Source organism: Lissotriton vulgaris, chromosome 7 (assembly GCF_964263255.1).
Source record: "Lissotriton vulgaris chromosome 7, aLisVul1.2, whole genome shotgun sequence".
Taxonomy (NCBI): domain Eukaryota; kingdom Metazoa; phylum Chordata; class Amphibia; order Caudata; family Salamandridae; genus Lissotriton; species Lissotriton vulgaris.
The window spans coordinates 1,764,035,298-1,764,057,642 of NC_141695.1; the positions used below are offsets into that span (position 1 = coordinate 1,764,035,298).

The 22,345-nt window shown below is 44.4% G+C and overlaps 1 protein-coding gene across 1 annotated transcript in view; it reads right to left on the reverse strand.

Annotated features, from left to right (window-relative positions):
• The window catches only part of LOC147706612 (cell adhesion molecule CEACAM1-like), a 135,643-nt gene that overhangs the window by 90,861 nt on the left and 22,437 nt on the right, over window positions 1-22,345 (reverse strand). The window contains exon 2 of the mRNA XM_086933101.1: window positions 14,693-15,058. Coding sequence (XP_086789227.1) covers window positions 14,693-15,058 — 366 coding nt within the window. The remainder of the gene's footprint in view (window positions 1-14,692; window positions 15,059-22,345) is intronic.

Consider the following 22,345-nt stretch of genomic DNA (forward strand, 5'->3'; position numbering starts at 1 on the left):
CTTAATCCCTGTACCTGACGTAAACCAAACATGTCCCTAAGCACAGTAGATTTATTCTTTACAAGGGTCACCACTTTTTTCATTCATGGCCAACAGCCATTTGCATGTGCTCATGTTTCTTTAGAAAAGGATTAGCAGGGGATTAGCAAATGTTTTCAAAACATCAACTCTAGAAAAACCCCGGAATGACCACTTTAGTATAAAAGACTCTCACTTTTCTCCCAGATCAAATTAGAACCATAATATCTAGACTAAACCTAACACGGGCAGCCGGCCCTGACAACCTGCCAGCTGTCATAATAAAAACAAACATAGAATGGTGGGCAGAGTTCCTTTCAAATATATTTTTATAGATCCTAAATTCAGGTGAATTCCCTGCAAACTGGAAAGGGGCTATTGTTAGGCCAATCCATAAAAAAGGTGATGTAAACATCCCTAAAAATTACCGCTTAATAAGCCTCTTGGATATAGGCGAAAAGGTCTTTTCTAAGGTAATCCTAGGGATTCTAAAGGAGTGGGTGGAAGACAAACAGATAATACCCCCAGAGCAGGGGGGGTTCAAAGAAGGCCACTCAACGATTGACCATTGCTTTGCTCTGTGGTCCATCGCACGGAAGTCAATTGATCAGAGGAGTAATCTATTCTGCTGTTTCGTTGACTTCCGTGCAGCCTTTGATCTTGTGGACAGGGATCAGCTGTGGTCAACACTAACAGGGTATGAATTACAGGATGACCTGCTGGCCCTTGTCCAAGCATTACATACAGAAAATTGGGCACAGATAATATTGGACACGGATGGAGGACTGACCAGGAGAATCCCTATTGGAAACGGCTTAAGACAGGGGTGCGTTCTAGCTCCCCTGCTGTTCGCCCTGTTTTTAGCTGACCTACCCCAAGTATTAAGAGATGTCAGAGGGGCAAACCCGAAGTTGGGAGGAAGGCACATATCGTGCCTCCTTTATGCCGATGACCTAGTAATAATGGATCAAACGGAGATAGGCCTCCAGAGAAAACTCAATAGGTTTAAAGATTACTGTACGAGTAAAAAACTAGTGGTAAATATGGATAAAACCAAAATAGTATGTTTTGGGAGAAGGAAAGTGAAGTTCTCGTGGTATCTTGGCACAACCTTGCTTGAGAGGGTGACCAACTATAGATATTTGGGAATGTGGTTCTCAGGTAACCTGAAATGGCATACACACCTGCAAGCATTAAAAATAAGGGCACTGGCGTCGGTCAAAGGCCTAAAAAGCTTTAATAACACCTATGGTAAAAGGTCAGATAGACCGGTCTTAAAAGCTTATCAAGCAATGGTTCCCCCACAATTTCTGTATGGAGCCGAGGTTATTTATCTCAGTGGTAAGACCTCCTGGGATAGTGAAGAGGGAAATATATTAAAAAGCTTATTCGCTCTGCCAAAATCCTCTATGGTGCAGGCAGCACGACTGGAGCTGGGAATAACCTCCTGGGCTATTACAGTTTGTATGAGCCTTGTACGCTTCTGGCAGCGGTTGGGAGTAGGGAAAATTGCTAAAATCTCCCAATGGGCTAAGGAGGAAATTATCAATAGTGAGCTCCCCTGGGCAAAAGAGGTAAGAGCCTCAATAAGCAAGGCTTATGGGGTGCTAGATTTGAAGGTATGTTTGCCGCAAGACCCCATAATATTTGGGAAAAAAGAATTAAAGACTCAGGGGGTCAATATGTCCCGTAGTTATGACCGGGAATACCTTGCTCAAAAGACCTCGGTAGCACACATGAAAGTGGCTTGGGAGAGCAGTCAACACTTCCCTTACGTGGACCGGTTACCTAGCCATAGTCTGAGGCGAGAAGTCCTGAAAATGCGAATTGGCATAAACCCATGCTATGCAAATAACGGGGTTCGAAATTTAATGATAGGAAGTAATGGGAAATGCACTTGCACTTTAGGAACCACCTGTGATATGTTACATATTTTATTAGATTGTACGAGATTTTTAGACTTTCGAAAGGAGTTTTTATGTCCGATTTTTAAAAAATATAAGATTACGCACAGAATGCAAGCTGCCACTCTTTTGGTGGAAATGGAGACTTTAGATATAGCCTGCGCGTTGGGGAAATATATGAACAAAGTTAGGTGGTTCCTCAAATGCGCAGAAGAACATGTATAGTGTAGCCCTTATCCCTGAATAAAGGTAGAGATACTAAGGGATAATAGTAGTAAAAACTGCATTTTGAAGAAGGTATATATAGGACATTTTAGCGATTTTAACAAATAAATGTTATAATACTCCGTTTTAAAAGGAACAAGAGAAGTTAATTTTTAAGTATCTTGAGGTGTAATTGTGGTTTTAATATTATCTTGTTATGCTGCTGCTCTTTTTCCTGTTGAATATTACCATGTTTTGCTGTTGTCCTTTCTCTTATCACGGAATGTGGAATGTACTTTTAAGGTTTTAACAAATCAAATAAAGTTTTGTTTGACTGACTGACTGACTCTCACTCATCCTTACCAAGACAGACGAAGAATTCCTTCCAGGCTGTTACGAGACTCTACAGGCTTATCCTTCGACAGGCAGAGACCTGACATCTCTTGTGGGGTGCCATGCTCAATGAAGAGAAGGGGTCCTTTATTCAGAACCATCAGGTGAGGTGTTAGCACTTCCCCTGGGAATTCTTTGCTCCATTAGGTTCCATCAGGATATGTCCTAGCACTCATACATACATGCTTCACCTACACCTCTAAATAAGGCACGGTTAGGTAGAATACGGAGTACGCCAAGGCTATTGATTTATATTATATATTTTTATTCATCTTATTAGCACTATGTTAGAAATGTATCTACTTTTTATGAATTTGGTACTAGCGATTACGTTTGTCTGCTCCTGTCTTTTAATTGTCGCTGCCAACATGTTTTATACTAGACGGAAGCTTGACCAATAAATACTTATTGAAACCATACCATTCTTCATTCTGTGTACTCCGAGAAAAGCAAGCATAAGTGACTGAGCGAAAGATACCATATTGTTTCCACGATACCTGAGGAATCAGGGTTGTCATGTTCAGTGGTTGCCAGAAACTACCTACCACACTGTATAGTGCAGGGGGTGGTAGTGGCACTGCAGAGCTAGCAGGTCTAACAGCTGACTCATCCTCTGGGGGTGTCCAGAGTCTGTCTTCACACCAAGCCCCCAGTTTAGGTCAACCAAAATGTGCAGGTCCTGGGGGGTCCTAGGTGCTACATGACAGGTTAGGGCCTAACACCTTGGGGGACAAAATATTTTAGATTATGTACACAGTTCTGCTGTTTCTACATTTTTATTTAACAAACTCATAGACTTACTTTTCTTTTTTGAGTTTTGGATGGTCACTGAAATACAGCTAAGGTTTTAAACCCCTATATGAGCTAAAAGGGAAGTTGTATTTTTAAATGCATTAGAAATGATAATAAAGGGCAGTCAGGCTCTAAAACCATGTGTTAACTAATTAATTTCACCAATTAAGATCAGTCCTTATTCGGGACCAAGTAGGGTCAAGTATTTTTCTAATGAATATAATTCATTATCTTCACGCTGCAGTTTATTTATAGAAAGATGATAATATTTCACCCGAGGCTGGATAATTGTGAAGGAGGGATTTATTTAGCTGCACATGAAGGCAAAAGGGTCTCCAAGCAATGGTGGGGTGGTGGCCATTTTGTAACCGAAAAACGGATGCACTACTGCTCGGTGACTGAAACTTAGTTTTTGTGTGTCATCTGCAGCAGAGCTCTTCCTAGAAGTAATTCCATGCATCATACAGCCTGTCGTGAATGCTTTCAATTATAGTGATGACATATTGATTTTTGGAGCTACACAGAAGGAACGTGACAAAGCTCTCACGCAAGTATGTCGTTTACTATCTGATGCAGGTTTATCTTTGAATGCCGATAAATGTGAGTGCCATAAAACAAGTTAAAATTCTTTGGCCATATCTTTTCTGATGGGGGCGGTCCAGCTAGAGTGCAAGCGCTGTCAACGGCCAGTTCCCTACAAGACATTTCCATTTTATATTCATACCTTGGCATGGCCACTCGCCACTGTAAGTGCACCCTTAAGAGACTTGATGAAAAAGAGTGTTTCATTTCATTGGTCACGAGAGAGTGAGCAAAGCATCAAGAAAATCAAACAAGGAATATAGAAAGCCACTGAAATTGCATACTTTGATCCAAAGCTTTAAATAGAGGTCATTGACACTCGCCCAGTTGGGTTAGGTGTCATCTTTGCACAGCAAAGCAGTCAGCAGCATGCTCAAAGGCATATTGTAGCAAATGCAAGGAAATGTTTGTCCCAAACTGAACCTACTTATTCATAACCTGAGAAAGAAAGTTTAGTAGTGTGTGGTCTTGTGAACATTTTAATATATTCTTATATGGAAATCCTTTCACACTTGTGACCATCTTTGGCAACCCAAAAGCTAAGGTGCCTCATTGCATTGAACATTGAGGTCAAAGATTACAACTGTACAACTACACAATGGTGCATCATCCAGGAAAAGATCAAAAACCAACTGACTATTTCTCAAAACAACTGAAGCCTACATACATTTCATTGTGAAATCGAGTACACCAGCTGCCATTTCATTGGAACAAATCGCCACTGCCACGAGTCAAGATAGTGACTTAAAGACATTATCACTCATCAGTCATGGTACCAGCACTCTCGACTACTCAAACATGATAGTGAATAACTGGGGCCATATTATAGAAAGTGCCCCGGGAGCACAACAGGCATGTGCACCTGCTTTGCACTCCCCGGAGCTCTTTGGTATTACAAAAGGGGCACATACGCTTGTACGGCCCATTCTGTAAAACAGATATATAGCACTATCACCAGTGGGTGTCCCCTTGCAAATGAGGGAATCCCTTGGCATCTGCACCTGTGCCTTATTATAAAGGTGGGAACAGAAGCAAGAAGCTGCCAGAGGGAACACTCACAGTGTGCCACCTAAAAGGTCTTCACTTGTCAAATTGACTTTTGGCACACACTTGTGACACTCGTTTAGTGCCCTGGAAGCATCAACCTTGCTTATACGAGTCAACTTCGCAAGAACACAATCGTTTTTCCTTTATACGAGGCCTACTCATAAGTTTTGCAAATGTTTGTTACTTTCGTCAATATGGTGACAAAACTATCTGTAGCACATAAACAATGGCAGCCTATTCGCCCTCTCAGCCCAAGGCACGGAGGCCTTTTTCTATAAATAAATTTCTGCTTCCGGGTACAGACAGAGGAGACACTTCTTCTGACATCTAGAGGTCTCTACGGGCTGATGTTTTTGCACAGCAACTGTCTAGCATCATTTTGAGGGGTGTCCAGCTTGTGACCAAGATGGGGTCCTACATTCTTGACCACCTGGTAATGGGGTTGGATTATTCAGTAAATTGATTCTTGGCACATACACCCGAGACACATAGGTTAGGGTTTGCATAGTAGGAGTATTCCAGAATGTTATAATATTACACATGCCTGCATATATACGTGTTTTTAGCATGATGTGGAACCTTCTGTATTGTTCACTGTCCTGATACTTCTTATAACTTTAATCTGCTTCTGTCTCTTGATCATTACAACACTTGTTGCTGCAATAACTCCCTGCCACCAATGACATCCACTCCCTCCTCGACTGGGAAAAGACAGCAGTCCTCATCCTCCTCGATCCCTCCGCTGCCTTCAACACAGTCTCCCACCGCACCCTAAATACAAGACTTCATGACGACATCATCCATGACAAAACTCTGGGCTGGATCTGCTCCTCACTCACCCGTATAACACATCGAGTCATAACACCTCCGTTCCTTTCAGAGCTCACAGAGATTGGCTGTAAAGTCCCCCAGGGCTCCTCCCTGAGACCCACTCTCTTCAACATCTATATGGCCCGATCTCAGCCATAGCCAGGAACCACAGACTCAACATTGTCTTCTATGCCGACAGCATCCAGCTGATCCTCTCCCTCATCAAGTCCACAATACGGTTTTATTGATGGATTAATTGATTGATTGACATATATTCTATATACGAATCACGTTGATTCAATAAACATTAAAAATGCTCCTCTATGTATTTGTTGCATATTTCTCTGAGCAAAAGAGTGCACGAGTGTGTGAGAGAAAGGTTCTAGATTTGTCACCACGGTTCCTGAAGGAACAGAGTTGTCAGTCGTTGCCAGAACCGTTCACTCTCGGCCTAGGTTAGGAAGGCTTATGGTGACGCTGTGAGCTTGCTGATCTATGGGACAACATATCCTGCAGGGGGCACAGACTCAGTCTGGCACTGTCCCAAAGTGTATGTCATCCACAAATGCACAGTTCCTACTGATTAGTGAAACCTACATGACATGGTGCTGCCAATGTTGGTGGGTTTCCTATTTTGTGTAGATCATCTGAGTAGTTCACTTGTGCCTTCTCAGAGACCCCTACACTCCTTCTAACCAGAGATGTCCGTGGTGGGAGGGAATATCCTCCACAACCGAGTAGGTATATCCTATGTATTGACTGTTGGTAATTCAAGCTTTGAAGGATCTACTCCCCACTGTGATGGCCTCATCTGTGCTTTATTTGTGCATACGTGGCACAAAACAGCACTGAGAACTGCAGATATGCAGACACACGGTCATTCAGAAGCTTCTACAAAATGGTCTCACACTAGATGGTGGGATGTTACCTTTGTGGTAGAGGCACACGAAGCATATAGAACAGAGGTGTTTTATTCTTGGGTAATATCCCACCTGCAGATAAAAGATGGGTTAGATGGGCAGGCTGATTGCAAGCAAGTCTTGCAGCAGTATGCTAAGCTCTTTTCCTTGACCTCTGGTCAGACAAACTGGTGTACCCATGATGTGGACAATGGTGACAGTTCACCTGTCAAAAACAAAATCTAGGTTCTGTGGGGGGTTTGTGAGTATTCAGAAATGAGATGGCGCACAACAGGTGATGGTTGAGTCAAAAGAAATGTTAGTTGTGGTTGGTGCAACTGGATCAGAGAAAACCCTAAACTCTGAAAACAAGGGTGGAGAAATTCCAGCCTTGTAATAAATTATAAGCAAAGTCCGATGCACACAACAAGGTATGTGTGATATGATTGATCACAAACACGTAGCAAGGATGGAGTCGTACAAATGTGTTCTTATTTTGTCGTTTTATTGGAATACAATAGTTGGAACATGAGACCAGCCAACACGTGTTTCGTCAAGTAGGGTGTTAACCCGTGACTCTTCAGGGCTGTAGACGGGTCGTTGAAGGGAGGGGTTGGGGGACCGGTGATACTTCCAACCCAGTCCTGTTCGGGTTTAGTCACAGCAAGGACAACGCACTCAGAGGTGCGTGTTCGGTTTGTAGACCAAAATGTCTGAAGTAATCCAAAGCTGCACAGGCGGCGGGTATTGCTGTGTCTGTTGGCAGCAGTGTATATAGCACTTAGTACGTGGGAGATCAGGGTATCGTCGGAAATGGTTTTCGCCGGGTACGGAGAAGACCCAGGCGAAAACCATTTCCGACGATACCCTTGCTACGTGTTCGTGATCAATCATATCACACATACCTTGTTGTGTGCATCGGACTTTGCTTATAAAAACAAAATCTATCGTCAGTCTGATCAAGTCAAGGAAAGCATCAGAGCTGAAGTCAGCAAGATGCTGGAGTTAGGGATTATTGAACTTTCTGAGAGCCCCAGGGCCAGCCCAGTGGTTCTAGTTCCCAAACATACCTACAAGAAGATGCCGAAAAAGGTAAACTGGACATAGCTGTCAAAATTCTTTTGACACCCTGAAAGAGGAAATGTGCACAGCACCAACTCTCAAACCTCCAGACCAGGGGTCTCCAAACCGGTCCTGTAGGGCCGGATCCATGCCAGATTTTTAAAATTACTACATGTATCTCAATGGGGATATCCAAAAAGTCTGGCATGGATTTGGCCCTCCAGGACCGGTTTGGAGACCCCTGCTCCCGACTATACAAAGCAGTTCATAGTGCAGACTGATGCCTTTGAGCTAGGGGTAGGAGCAGTCCTATCCCAGTCCAATGATGAAGACCAAGATCAACCTATTGCTTATAAAAGCAGAAGGCTTCTCCCCAGGGAGCAGCGTTGGAGTGCAATTGATAGGGAGGCCTTTGTTGTGGTTTGGTCCCTGAAGAAGTTGAGGCCATATTCGTTTGGTACTCACTTCCTAGTTCAAATTGATCACATATCTTTCAACTAGGTAATGCAGACCTCTCAAATGGCTACTGCAGATGAATGGTGAAAATCCTAAACTGTAGACGTGGCCCATCTCCCTACAGGGAATGGATTTTGTAATGGAACACAGACCAGGTACTGCCCAAGCCAATGCAGAGGTACTTTCCATGTTCATCCACTTAGAAAATGAAGACTTTCTATGGAAAGGTTAGTCTCATCCTCTTTCATTTAGGGAGGTTGTGTGAGAAAGTGCTCTCTTTCTGCATGGTTACCCCCACTTTTTGCTGAACTGCTGATGTACTTTAACTAAGTGTGCCCTGGGCTCCTGCCAATCAGGTGCCCAGGGCCTATGTTCTTTCCCTAAATTTGCTTTAAAGACCAAACCCACTAAGCACTCTCTGGTCACAGGTCAGTCCCTGGTAAATGGTACCACGGGTATCCAGGGCACTGTTTCCAGGGAAGTCCTGTAAGGGCTGCAGCACTTACTGTGCCACCCTTAGAGGCCCATTACCTTTACACTCATACACTACCTTTGTAGACTGTGTGTTTTGGTGCAGAACAAAGTGAAGAGTCGCCATGGCACACATCCCTGTGTGCCATGCCTACAACCCACTGCCCTGGCATAGATCAGTCACCCATCTAGCTGGGTGCACTATACCAGTGGTGAGGGTACAGGTGCAAGAGCCCTGTACCCCTACAGTATCTAAGTCCATTCTTAGACATTGTAAGTGCCCTTGCATACTAATTTTTAAATAGAATCTTTCATTAATTTTAATCCTCGTGCCGTATTGTGTTTTGGGGAGGATCCTACCTATTGTTTTGTGGCATTTACCTGGGGGGAGACCAGCTCCTGCAGTAAGCACCGCGCTATAGCCGAACTGCTTGGAAATAATAGAGCATTATTAGGAAGCGTGGTAGAGAGATAGTGTTAACCCTCTCTCCCATAGAGTTGTGCGTGGCGCCAGAGGTCAGGGGTCGAGTGTTCAGACCTCCGACGCCTCAAATGTCAGCTGTAAAGTGGGCTCACAGCAGACGTGCCACTGGCGTGCAAAAGGCAAGCCCGGCTGCGTCCATCCGTGCCCCTACCGGGCCCAGGGACCAGGGACCGTGCCCAATTACAGAGAATACATTACTCCAAGAGGCAGCTTCTATTGTTTGGACAAGCTGCAACCACATGCAGGGACAAGGGGCTACTGGAATCGCATGTTGAGGGATTACAGTTATGCAAGCTCAGTAAACATATGCCTGAGTTAAAGCTCAAATTCGTAACGCATTAATCAGCCCCAAAAAATGGTGAGCTCGGTGGAGGCTGGGCAGGTGTGCTTTCTCCCCATCGCTAACATCATAAATTAGCTGTGATGCTTGATGGAGGTCTTTGCATCCATGAATTTCTTGAGCGCAATCCCTGTGTAGTTCTTTCTCCTCATTTGCTGCTCGGATAGGTCTCTCACCTTAAACAAGAGGCATGTGAATATTCACCATTTTCAGGAGCAGGAAAATTCATCACCGCAAACTACAGTGCAAAATAATTCAAAGCTGTTACATGGTAAATATATTGACAAAATACAGACTGCTGTTTATTCAAAATGGAGAAAAAAATCTTAATAATGTCAAACATTCTTAAATATACTCCAGTTGTGAGGGCGTGGCTAATGGTCAAACATAGCAGAGAGGACCGTGATTCATGGAGCGGCGCAACTTGGAGATGTCGCCTGGAGTGGCTGTTCGGCCTGGCCGCAGTGTCCACAAACATGCAGCAGAGAGTGGGAGCAGCCTCCTGACTCTGCTGGCAGTGACCCCGCTGGGCCTTCTTGGAGGCACGGCAGTGGACAAACTGGCTGTGGGCGATAACCACGCGTGACTTTGAACCCTCATCTGCATTGGGGCAGCTGGTCTCGCGAGCTGGTGCTGAACCAACCACCACCTCTAGAGACGGGATCCTAGGCCCACTCCTGGATTACATTGATGAGGCCTTTGGTGGATTTGGTGAAAGTGTAAAGAACCTCTGTTGAAACACATACGTGCACTATGGCAGCCACAGATTGCTCTCTTTACTGCACCTATTTAATACTCCTCCATGGACTGTTTCCGCATCCATTGTGCTTGCTACCTCAGAGCCTGATGGGGGTGACTTGCACGTTGACTGCCGCCACATGTGCTGCAACCTTGTACGGGGCACAGGGCGAGATGCCCGCAATGGGGTACTTATTGTGAACTCACATAGAAGCCCCGCTGCACACATACTAGCGCTTTGCAACATCTTCATGCCTTTGACACACGATGATGGACAGCTCACTCAAGGGGCACCGGTGCCTTTCGGCGTGGTGGCAAAGTTACAAACACACATAGTCACTGGAGAAAACTCTTCTCTTCTGGCCCTTTACGCAGTGTAGTGTAGGACAGGCACTATACATTCTGTAGGAGAGTAGGATCTGTTTACTATGGTTACCCCCAGTTTTTGCTATGCTTCACTGATTTATCGACTTTAGTCTGGCTGGGCCCTGCTAACCAGGACCCCAGCCTAGCTGCTTCCTCTCTAAATTGATTGTATGTACGTTAGGTACACTCCAGATTGGTTACTGGATTACCCTTGTGAGTCTCTACTATAGCATAGGTACCCCAGAGGCCTACCAGGGGCTGAAGCATGTATTATGCCACCCCTGGGAAACCTTCCAAAATGGAACCACAGGTCTGCTACTGCAGCCTGAGTAAGGTGGTGCTTGCACCCCTTACTAAGATATAGGTTACCTTCATCTACCTTTAAATACAGACACATATTAACCTATAAGCCACTCCTATAGCACGCCTTGACAATCCTGAAGGCACAGTGCTTGCTTTTGTGTGGGAGGGTGCCCAAGCATAAGCTGAGCCCCTCTGCAGCTTTTGGAATCACTTTCTTATAGCTGTTCTGTGATACAGCCGTCCTATATTCTCTTAAGTGCATTATAACCTCGCAGTAAATGCTAACTTTGGAATGGCTGCATCAAAACATGTTGTGTTTGGTGTCAAACACTTTGGAATCCTACCCCCCGTCAGTTCTGGCAGTGGGGGTTGAATTTCACCCTTCTAGAGGGAGAAGACGTGTACACATGTACCTGACCGGTAATAGTTTAAAAGAGCCCCAGCATCACAAAATGGATGCTGCTGCCACAGACATGAGTCTGACCTCCTGCTCCTAGACGAAACTCCGGCAGGGGAGGCCTGGAAAATAGGTTTCCTGTCCAGGGAGGTGTAACCACCACCCCAGACAGGCTTTAGTGTATTGAGGCAGAGTGGGTGCACTCAGTGAATGCTTTTCAGACAGTGCCTGGGGCACACAAGGTGTCCCTGTGTCAAACCAGTTACGGGGGCACCCAGCCCCTGCTCTGGCGCGAAACTGGAAAAAGGGGAAGTGGTGTAACCACCCCCTCCCCAGGTCCTCCCATACGTGGGACCTTAGAGTTAGTCCAATCCTTAAACTTAGTATAAGTATAGGAACCCAGGGGCATATGTAGGTAATTTAAATTTTGCGATTGCCAAATAGCGATTTTTAAGGAATCGCTATTTGAGAATAGCAAAATGGAATGTAGGTAAAAATTCGCATTTTTTTTGCAAATCTCTAACATTCCTTAATTGCAATTAGCAAATTGCGAATCGCAATTAAGGAATGAGTGTCCCATTCATTTCTATGGGCCTAATTCATTCCTATAGCTAAGAGGCCCATAGGAATGAATGGGGATACATTCTCAAATTGCGATTTTCTATGAGAAAATCGCAATTTGAGAATCGCAATTCCAAGGGTGCCAGGGTGTCCAAAGGACACCTGTTGCACCCCTGGAATGTGCCTCAAAGTACATGTGGTGCACATACATGCCCTAAGGGCATGTTTGTGCGCCACATGGCACTTTGAATTAAAAAAAAAAAATGCATTTAGAAAGGGAATCGCAAAATACTATCTACTTGGAGTAGGTGGTATTTTGCGATTCCTTAAGCGAAAATCGCATTTTAAAATTCACTCCTACATAGCATTTAAGGAATCGCAAAATTGCAATTCCTTAAATGCTTGAGCAAAATAAGGAATGGCAATTTTTTCGATTCCTTATTTTGCTAATGTGTACCTACATACCAAAGCACTGTTTGCGATTCGCAAACGCCGAAATTCGCCGAATTTCAGTGTTTGCGATTCGCAAACGCCTACCTACATATGCCCCCCAGTCCCTAGAACTTTAGATTAGCCTGGATGAAACTCTGCAACATATATCCTGGAACTTCGACATTCTACTTCGACTAGAAGACGGAAGAATCTCCCTTGGGGTAAAGGAGTGTCTCCCCTATTCAAACAGGTACAGGAAGCATCTTGCCAGTCTGCATTTCCAAGGCTCCCGCCGGATCCCGAAGGATTTGCATCACAGGACACAGACTTCCAGACATCTCTGAGGCACGCACTGATCTATTTCCATATATGCTCTTTGTGATCCGTAGGGCACACGTGCTTTGTAGCAGGCACATTAACCCTCTGTGCTACTTTATGAGGAGTCACAACTTGCACTAAACAAAACACCGATCTCTGCAGCAGGTCCATCGATCGCCAGAGACGTCTGGACATTTTTATGGTTGCCATAAAGCTGCTGGAGGCCAGGGGCGCCGCAGCAGGTGCTTGTGAAACGTATTGTACTTGAAAACACGCCCCCACCTCAAAAGTTAGCGCTTGGTGCAGTGGCACCAACCGCACCACCCATGGGCCGGCCCTGCACACAATCACTGCGGCTGAGAAGTGCAAGTGTTCGAGGGTCACACACAAGACCCCGAGCTCCTGGAGTAAGACAAATGTCCGAGGGTCACACACAAGACACCGAGCTCCTGGAGTAAGACAAGTGTCCGAGGGTCACCCAAGACCCTGAGCTCCTGGAGTAAGACAAGTGTCCGAGGGTCACCCAAGACCCTGAGCTCCTGGAGTAAGACAAGTGTCAGAGTGTCACACAAGACACCGAGCTCCTGGAGTAAGACAAGTGTCCGAGGGTCACACAAGACCCCGAGCTCCTGGAGTAAGACAAGTGTCCGAGGGTCACACAAGACCCCGAGCTCCTGGAGTAAGACAAGTGTCCGAGGGTCACACAAGACCCCGAGCTCCTGGAGTAAGACAAGTGTCCGAGGGTCACACAAGACCCTGAGCTCCTGGTGAAAGACAAGTGTCCGAGGCTAACACACAAGACCCCAAGCTCCTGGAGTAAGACAAGTGTCTGAGGGTCACACAAGACCCCGAGCTCCAGGAGTAAGACAAGTGTCCGAGGGTCACAAAAGATCCCGAGCTCCAGGAGTAAGACAAGTGTCCGAGGGTCACACAAGATCCCGAGCTCCAGGAGTAAGACAAGTGTCCGAGGCTAACACACAAGACCCCAAGCTCCTGGAGTAAGACAAGTGTCCGAGGGTCACACAAGATCCCGAGCTCCAGGAGTAAGACAAGTGTCCGAGGCTAACACACAAGACCCCAAGCTCCTGGAGTAAGACAAGTGTCTGAGGGTCACTCAAGACCCCGAGCTCCTGGAGTGAGACAAGTGTCCGAGGGTCACACAAGACCCTGAGCTCCTGGAGTCAGACAAGTGTGTACAGGTGGCAGCAGGGCCGGCCTTAACACTGGTGGCGGTCTGTGCGACAATGTCTTTTGGCGGCCCCCCAATGAGCACCTCTGCCATGGATTCCTTCACTAGCACCCTTTAACGGTGCCCCCTCAAGTCTCTGTAACCACTGTCTCTCAGATTCATTTCGATTTATAGCACCTCTCATACCAGTGTAAGGTGTCAGAGCACTTTACATCACACACACTTTGCACAGAGACAATGATATGTGTTTAAATCAGTGTATGGGAAATGTTACAACAGACAGGACCCCAAGGAGTAGTGTTGGAGTGGCGTGCCATCGATACTGGAAGTCAATATAGTTTAAGAGTCCTTATTCTGGTAAGGCGCTAATTCAGAATGTAAAACATAACATCATGGTTAGGGGTTCTCTTTAATAATAAGAATTGTTTTCCAATCAAATGAAGCCTTTGGGCAAGATTAGGATGATGAAAGACTGGGCAAAAAAGCATATAGCTCTAACATACACCTCGCAGTTTGCAGCAGCTCTTTGATTGCAGTTAATATCTCAATGTTCAATATTAGAATTTTGACTTATAAAGGACAAGTAACAAAAGGATCTCTCTTGAAAAAGCAGGAACCCACTGACCTTTTTACATTATATGCACTTTGTTGTTTGCATCGCACATGTTCTTAGCAGCAGGGACTTTAACCCTCTGCACTACCTTAGGATGAGACAACACTTCACCGGATTTCCCTTGACATTTTAATTGATGCCTTAAAATTGCTGGAGGCCGAAAACGCCGCAGCAGGAGGTGCTTTTAAAATGATAACATACTTGGGAAAATGATGCCCCGACCTCAAGTCAGCGCCCGGTGCGGTGGCACCCATCGCACCGCCGTAGAACCAGGCCTGGGTGGCAGTGCCAGGACAGGTGTGGCCGACCTTACCGTGCACTCTGAGCTGTGCTGTCGCCTCCTGTAGCCCCCCCGTGGCCACGTTCATTCGCACGGTGTAGTTTCCGGTGTGATTCGTCTGCACATCTGTGATCCGCAGAGACCCGTCCAGTAGCACAGACTCTCGGCCGGTGGATTGAGGACCATAGGACGGAGGATCGCTGAAAAAGAGACCTAGGATTTGGTCCTTTGCGCGTGTCTCTTCGCCCCTGAACCAGACACAGTACCATAAACGCGCCTCGTAACGCACAGACAGGGTGACGGTGTCTCCCACCGCCGCGGTCACCACATCTGGAGTGATTGACAGCTGCGCCGCCGTGCACTGAAGCAATGACGTCACCCAGACTGACGTCACCAGGGCTGAAAGAAAACACAGAAGAGAAACAATATTAGAGGCGCTGCGGCTGAACCCCAAAAACAACAGACACCAGTGGGTGCGGAGAGACAAAGGCGACTGTAACTAGATGAATGGATTACACAAAAGCATCACAATCAATTATCCCAACTCACTTGGGAAAACTAACTGATAAAATGTACATAGTTATTTCTACAGCAGTTAATACCATATTCCTATGCCAGGGTTACCTTATAATACAAATTCTAAACACAGTTTACCCAAGCTCCCGTAAACTCAGCCCGTGTGTTGCATTCTGTTGTACATTTATACTGCTTTGTTCTGTTCCCTATGCCTTTCCCTGTCTGGGTCTGCTGCCTGGAATGTATGATGCGTGCCTGCATCTTACATCCTGGGTTCCAGATTCCAGACCAACTGTATTATAATATCTGTATCTGAACCTGTACTGATGTGCTGTGCTTCAACTCCTATTCAAGTATTAAATTCTTTCATGAAATTCAACTTTAAGCATCTTTGGATCTTTATATTGGCGACGAGGTAAACCCTGCTATTTCTGCCACTATCCTTGAAGCACAGGAGCAGAAATTTTAATTTTTGAGACTGGATTACAAAAGAAGAAACCTGAAAATACATTTTCATCCTCTCTTTCTTCAAGATAACACTGAATAATCCTTCTACGTCGTAATTGCGAAGATTTACGACCTACCAGTGTTTTTCTGCATATTTTCAAAGCTTTTCGTGTTTATCAACGGAAAAAAGAAAACGACAAGTGGTACATGAAAATCACCGCTTCTACCTTCGTATTTGGCGCATGTCCTGGCGTTTCCAGCGCTCCTACTCCGGCGGATTGGTGATGTATAAAACTGTTTTCGTCTAATTTTAAGACTTTTCCGACATTTGTCTGCAGTGCGCGAGGCTGTCAGCAAGCTCGAGGCATCTCCTGACGTGGTCAACACGCGCTGCGTCATCATTACGCGCTGCGTCATCACGTGACACGTCCCTGCCGTCACCACGCTGCACGTCTCAGCGCCATCTTGTGTATCCATAGCAACAAGATACACAGTTACCGGAGACGCTGAGAAGTCGATGTCGATGTATTCCTGAGCAGAATTCGCACGCCCGAAGGTAAAATAAACTATATTTACACGCCGGAAGACAGAATAGACTATATTTTCGCTGTTCTCCATTTTTCAAGTACTTTTACCGGAATTACGTTCGTTTTAAAGGAAAAGGAATTAAGGGATTTCTCTTTCTTTTTCAAACACTTGACTACTATTCTACTACAAAAAAGGAAAACGTTATATCCTACTTTGCTTCATTCATTTTGTGTAAACTATTACTTTTGAGAAACTGTTTTAAAAAAAAAAAAAAAAAGAGAGTACCTCTACTTTACTCTAGCCATTATGCAGTTTGACCCACCTTCAAAATTTTTACAAACCAAAGGAGACCCGCCCATCCCTTGGACTAGATGGAAGGAAGAATTTTTTACTTACCTTAAGGCTATGGATGGTGAGAGGATGTCAGCGGAAAGGAAAAAGAACATTTTTTTACATTGTCTTGGGTCAGAAGGACAACTTGTCTTTAGAACTTTACCTCCTGTGAGATCTGGAGGTGATTCAAATGTTTATGATGAGGCTGTGCATAGAATAGAGGGAAGATTTAAACCAGTAACCAGTGTAGCCTTAAATAGGTTTAAGTTTTATACCAGAGTACAAGATGAGAATGAGTGTTTTGATGATTTCTTAACTGCTTTACGTGCACTTTCCCTCCATTGCAATTTTGGTCTAATAACTGACGAAATGATTAGGGATCAAATTGTTGTGCATGTAAAAAGCAAGAAGGTACAAGAGCAGTTATGGATTTTAGGGGATCCAAGTTTAGAGACTGCTATTAGTACAGCTAAAGCTTTAGAACAATCCGACAAGTGGATTAAATCCTTAGACAAAGCTTCTGTTCATACCACTCCTTCCACATCCACTGGTGAGGTTAGCACTGTAAATGTGAAAACTCAAAGTTCTAATAAATATGAGGGCAAAGGTAAACAGTTTTACTGCTTTAGGTGTGGAAGCCCAGATCATATAGCTTCTTTTCCACAGTGTCCCGCTTTGAATAGACAATGTAATAAATGTAATCGCACTGGACATTTTTCTAAATATTGTAAAACTTCTGTTAAGTCAGTTAACGATTACAAGAAGCCTTCTTCTAATACTCCCAGACGTACTAATAGTAATGTATCTTACGTTGCGGAGAGAGAGGGTAATGATTCTTCTGTTAGAGAATCTGGCATCGTAATTTCTATACAAACCTCGTTCGATATGACACTAGCAGATAGTTTACCTTCCCCAAAGAGTTTAGTGAACATTCTAGGTAAAACTCTTGAACTCATGGTGGACTCCTGTTCTCCGTGGACCATAATTACTCGTGATTATTGTGTGGAGTCATTTGGGAATCTGGTTGATGTAAATTCTTTGTGTGAACCAGATATTGATGCCTATAATTTTGACACTTCCAAGATCAGTTTTATAGGTTTTAAAGAAGTCCCTATTATTGTAAAAAACAATTCTGCAATTATTAAGATGTATGTAGCATCTAAAGGTGTAAATGTTCTAGGTTGGCGGGATCAAGCTAAGTTGGGGATCTCTTTGAATCCTAGGTTGAAAGATCCTGTGTGTGTTCTAGCTATATCTGATGGGGACTATGACCTAGCATCTATGTCTAAAGAGATATCTAACTCCTTTCCTAATGTCTTTTCTGAAAAACTTGGGAGATTGAATGGTTTTACGCACAAAATCAAAGTCAAACCGAATACTGTGCCTCTGAAGCAGAAGTTAAGAGGTGTTCCCATTAGTGTCAGGGAGGAGCTCAGAGTCATGCTTGACAACATGGTCAAAGATGGTGTCATCGAGGAGGTAGAATCCTCTGAATGGGTTTCGCCTATTGTTTTGGCGATTAAACCCGACAAAACTATTAGGTTGTGTGTAGACCTGAGAGCGTTAAATAAATGTTTGGTCATAGACTGTCACCCGTTACCTAACATAAATGAAATGTTGTGCATGCTTGACGGAGCCTGTGTGTTTTCCACATTAGATCTTAGGTCTGCATATCACCAGATAGAGCTCACGGAAGACTCAAAGCACTTCACCGCTTTCATCACTCCCCATGGATTGTTTCAATTTAAAAGGATGCCTTTCGGCCTAGCGTCGGCCGCTTCTGTTTTCCAGAGGGCAATGTATCATATATTCAAGGACCTGAATGTCTACGTCAAATGCTTTCAGGATGATATTCTTGTTTTTTCTAAAAATGTCTCTGAGCATGATAGTCACCTTAGGGAGGTTTGTTCCAGATTGGAGAAGTTTGGTTTGACTATCAAAGCTAGTAAGTGCAAGTTTTTTTGCAAAACAGTAGACTATTTAGGCCATTCACTTTCAGGGGATGGAGTTGTACCAAAAAAGAATCTTGTGGATGCTATTGTTAAGGCTCCTTCCCCGGACAATAAGGAAAAATTGCTTTCATTTGCAGGGCTTTGCGAATATTAAAGCAAATTTATCCAAAATTTTGCAAGCAAAATGGAGCCTCTTAGAGAACTAACAAGGAGTTCAGCCAAATTTATTTGGTCTGAGAAGCAGGAACAAGCTTTTAAACAAATCAAAGAGGAAATTGTTTATGCTCCTACTTTGAAGTCCTTTTGTGTTAACAAGAAATGCATTATTACAGTCGATGCTAGCCTTTATGGCATTGGTAGTGTGTTAAGCCAGTCATCGGGTAAGGATGAGTGGTGTGTTGCCTTTTCCTCGAGGACATTGTCTCCTACGGAGAGAAGGTACTCCGTAATTGAAAAGGAACTTCTGGCCTGCATTTTGGCTGTTGAACACTTCAGGAATTATGTTTGGGGCAATCGATTTGTACTACGTACCGACCATAAACCTTTGGTTGGGATTTTATCTCCTGGAGGTGGATGGAACTCCACAGCGCGTATAGCTCGTTTGTCTTCACGCCTTCAGGAGTATGATTTCGAGATTGTGTATGTTCCTGGTAAGTGTAATGTGACTGCAGATTTTCTTTCAAGGTTCCCTTGTGAGGATTCTCCAAAGGTGGATAATGACATCGATGTTGTTGCCTCTGTTGGAGATTGTGTTTCCAAGGAGTTCATTTCTTTGTCGGAAGAAGAATGGTTTGTTGAACTTGGCAAGGATGTGGTTTGTCAACATCTGTTTGATTTTGTTAGGAATGGTTGGCCACCCTATAGGGGTGTTTCTCCGGATATAGCTCCCTTTTGCCAAGTTTCATCGGAAATTGAAGAATTTTCTGGTCTACTTTTCAAGGCTGGTAAATTAATCCCGCCCCAATCCTTACAAGAGAAGATTCTGCTTCTCGCTCATCAGAGTCACATTGGCATGTCATCAATGAAACGTCTGATTAGAGAGAGCTTTTGGTGGCCGGGAGTGGACAAAATGGTGGATAGGCTAGTGAGAGATTGTTCGCATTGTGTTAACAGTGATAAAATGCTTCATGTGACCTCAGCTCCCCTCAAGCCTGTGTCATGGCCCACCTTTCCCTGGCAGAAAGTGGGATTTGATATATCTGGCCCATTTAAACAGTTGCCTTACAATGCTCGTTATGCTTTAGTTCTGGTGGACTACCACTCCAAGTGGCCCGAAGTAAAGTTTGTCAGCACTGTTTCTTCTCACTCGATTATTCTTTTTCTTAAGGAAGTCTTTGCTAGAGAGGGATTTCCTGAAACCTGTGTCACAGATAATGGGGTTCAGCTTGTTTCAGCTGATTTTGAGAAATTCCTCAGTACGTGTGGAATCAAGCATTACACCACCTCTCTGTATGAGCCTAGGGAAAACGGCCAAGTTGAACGCTTTAACCGTGTCCTTAAGGATTGTTTGAATGGTGTGCAGACTTCGGATGATGGTTGGTTGGATGTTGTGAGGAAAAGGTTGTGGACATATCGCATCACCCCTCACTCTGTTACTGGTGTTAGTCCCTTCAGACTCCTTAAGGGTAGGGAGCCTCCTTCTGATATATGTCCCTGGTGGATTAAAAAACTTGATGTAAATAATTCTGCTTTGGACCTTGCTGCTGTGGCCAAACGGGTTGAAAACAAACAACTACAAATGAAAACCCTGTTTGATTCCAAAATGAAAACCAAAGATAGTGATTTTGTGGTGGGGGAATGGGTACGAATTAGAAAACCTGGTTTTCTAGTCAAGGGTTTTTCTAAGTTTTACCCTCCTATCAAAATTGTTAAAGTCTTTAAAAATAGCATTGTCACGCAAGATGGTAGAGTCTGGAATGTCCGCAGAGTGGCTAAGTATTACAATGTTGAAAATGTACGTAGCTCTCCTTCTTCTGCTCTTGATTACTGCCAAAGGAGATCTGTACGAATTAGAAAACCTGGTTTTCTAGTCAAGGGTTTTTCTAAGTTTTACCCTCCTATCAAAATTGTTAAAGTCTTTAAAAATAGCGTTGTCACGCAAGATGGTAGAGTCTGGAATGTCCGCAGAGTGGCTAAGTATTACAATGTTGAAAATGTACGTAGCTCTCCTTCTTCTGCTCTTGATTACTGCCAAAGGAGATCTGATGTTTTTCCCGCTATGTCTTCTCCCAATGCTGTTCATGTAGATTCTTCTGTTGCTTCTAGAGTTAAGGCTTGCAATAGACAAAAGAATGTTCCCAGCAGATATCTAGATTAATGCGCTCCCAATTTTCTTTTTTTTAGGGGTAAGATGTGTTGCATTCTGTTTATACTGCTTTGTTCTGTTCCCTATGCCTTTCCCTGTCTGGGTCTGCTGCCTGGAATGTATGATGCGTGCCTGCATCTTACATCCTGGGTTCCAGATTCCAGACCAACTGTATTATAATATCTGTATCTGAACCTGTACTGATGTGCTGTGCTTCAACTCCTATTCAAGTATTAAATTCTTTCATGAAATTCAACTTTAAGCATCTTTGGATCTTTATACCGTGTCCTGCTCTCACAGAGAGAGTGATGTAAACAAGGGTCTTGTCTCTTCACCCTACTCGCTGTTAACTCAGTAACCTTGACTAGTCTCCACAAACCTGGGCAGCATCACTGACCGAGACCCCTAATGTCCATTACAAAGGCTTCAGCAGTTTAACCCGTCAACCTTTGCTTCTGGACAGACACAAGGGGGGGCCGTGGAGTCAGCTGTAGGGTCACCGAGGTGGCCACGCCTACCATGGAAGGCACATCACTTCCCCCACCAGCCCTGATGGCAGATATTGGCAATGACAGGGGTCGGGATCACATCAATTCCCTCCTCGAAGCCGCCTCACTGGACTAGATCAATAAATCTGTGGGTTTGGAGATCTGAGAACCGGTATACCTGCCCTATTGAACTCACTTTTACTTTCCCATAGTCAACAGATTTTTGAAACTCTTGACCAGCACTTGGTATACAACGGTTACCACGCATTTTTTACAACGCGGTACCGTTACCACGCTACTCTTACCACGCAGGTTGTTACAACGAAATGCGCTGGGGGGCGCTCCAGGATAGTAAATACTTTAATTTACTATCCAACTCCTTTCCCTAGAGTCCACGGGGACTGGAGTTGGAATAGTAAATTAAATAATTTACTATCCAGCGCCCCTCCATGCAAGTCGTTGTAACGACTTGCGTGGTAAAAGTAGCGTGGTAACGGTACGCGTTGTAAAAGTACGCGTGGTACCGTCATACATCCCCAGCACTTAGGTTGTAACTTCACCACATATCTTGTAAGTTTAGGAGAAAAACCCTCTGTCTCTGGTTCTTCAGTCCGCCGGTCCGCGATAGCCTCCCTCATTCCTTTTCAGTGATCAGCGCCTGGGTACCCTCATGGGTGACAAGTAGTGCTCTAGAAATCTACTGATTGATTAATTGATCGATCTCCGAAACGCCCCCATATCTCTTGGCCAACCTTCATGTGAGCCATGCCTTGCTATGATCTCTCTGAAGTGTAGAGGGCCTGGTGGGAGTGGAGGACCCCCCTTGTTCTCTTGTGTGGGTTGTATTTCTCACCTTTGTGTCTTGAAAGTGTGTTTTGCCATCTCCCTCATCATCAGTTGTGCTGCTAAGAACCATCCTTCCTTCGCCTCCTCTTGTGTGATGCTCTTTTCATTGAAAGGTCCTAAATTTCAGAATTCACTTCCTTTTCACATACAAAGCTCCAGCGAGCAGTGGGTGTCCTTCCTTCCTTCTTTTGGATGTTTCTGCTCCGATTCTCACAGGAGGAGATTGAAAGTATTTGGAATGAACTCTACAACCAATGAGAATCCATGGATC